Source organism: Trifolium pratense, linkage group LG7 (genome assembly GCF_020283565.1).
Source record: "Trifolium pratense cultivar HEN17-A07 linkage group LG7, ARS_RC_1.1, whole genome shotgun sequence".
NCBI classification, from domain to species: domain Eukaryota; kingdom Viridiplantae; phylum Streptophyta; class Magnoliopsida; order Fabales; family Fabaceae; genus Trifolium; species Trifolium pratense.
Window position 1 is genome coordinate 814,350 of NC_060065.1, and position 1,089 is coordinate 815,438.

The 1,089-nt window shown below is 33.3% G+C and overlaps 1 protein-coding gene across 2 annotated transcripts; it reads left to right on the forward strand.

The window, feature by feature from the left end:
• Window positions 1-194: 194 nt before the first annotated feature.
• On the forward strand, window positions 195-834 carry LOC123899222 (protein RADIALIS-like 6). Of its 2 annotated transcripts, none has more exons than XM_045950297.1 (2): window positions 195-565; window positions 701-834. In XM_045950297.1, exon 1 carries the CDS (start codon window positions 285-287, stop codon window positions 525-527), a length of 243 nt encoding a protein of 80 aa, XP_045806253.1. In that variant the 5' UTR covers window positions 195-284; the 3' UTR covers window positions 528-565; window positions 701-834. The 2 variants fall into 2 exon arrangements, with proteins under 2 accessions (XP_045806253.1, XP_045806254.1); XM_045950298.1 differs by having other exon boundaries at window positions 195-560; window positions 701-816.
• Window positions 835-1,089: the final 255 nt, after the last annotated feature.

Sequence of the window (1,089 nt, forward strand, 5' to 3'; positions counted from 1 at the left end):
GAATTGAAATATGGAACCTGATTCATTGGAAACTGATTCTCTAATCTTGGCTTGTATCTGTACCTTGTCCTTCATCAGTTTGTGGTTCCAAAGCAAAAGGGCCACAACGTTTTTCAACTTTTAGCTATTCAGATTCTCTTATTAGCTAAAACCCACTATCCTCAACCCATTTATAAGCATAACAATCACCGCACTATTTTCATACTCAACTATTCTTCTTCTTTACATTTTCTTGCTTATACCTTACAATCCTTGGATCATTAAATTAATCACACTACTTAATTATGGCTTCAACTTCACTTAGCAAACACAAGCCTTGTGATTCAATTTGGACACCAAAACAAAACAAGTTGTTTGAAAAAGCACTTGCAAAATATGACAAGGATACTCCTGACCGTTGGCAAAATGTAGCAAAAGCAGTTGGTGGTAAATCAGTTGAGGAAGTTAAGAGACACTATGAGTTACTCTTGGAGGATCTTAAACATATTGAGTCTGGTCATGTTCCAATTCCAAACTATAAAGTGTAGCAAATTAATTAGCAATTTTGATGAAGAAAAGAGGTAAGGTAATGTTTTCAATTCATTTTGTAGCATCAAATTATGTACTATGTCACAATTTTTTGTGCATGTTTCTAGATATTTTTTTATTATAATTATTTACTCATGCTTTTGTTTTTGTTTATATTATTTGATTGCCTCAGGCTTGTGAAGTATTTAAAGCTGAGTGGATTTGAAGCAATGTAATGCCTATGTTCTCCATGTCTCCCCCATCCACCATTGTAATTTTGATTATTTTAATAAAGGCAAATGCTAAATAGTGCCCCCGGGGCACTCTTTAAGCCCTTAAATAGTAAGTTTTTTATAGAATTTTTATCGGAATGCGTAAAGTCAACGCATTGGAAATTGTAGTGTTTAACTTTTTGAATAAAAAGTTTCTTTAAATGGAATGCTTAAAGAGTGCCCCGGGGGCACTCGTTAGCAAGACCCTTTAATAAATCATTTCATTATGCAAAAAAGGGTGTCTAGTTCATATAATGTTTTTAAATACTCATGTGGTGATCATGGCAAATCCGAAATCATGAAAAAATTG

Bases quoted from the DNA above. Each gene is read 5' to 3' on its own strand.
- LOC123899222 (XM_045950297.1), top strand. From the start codon at position 285: ATGGCTTCAACTTCACTTAGCAAACACAAGCCTTGTGATTCAATTTGG.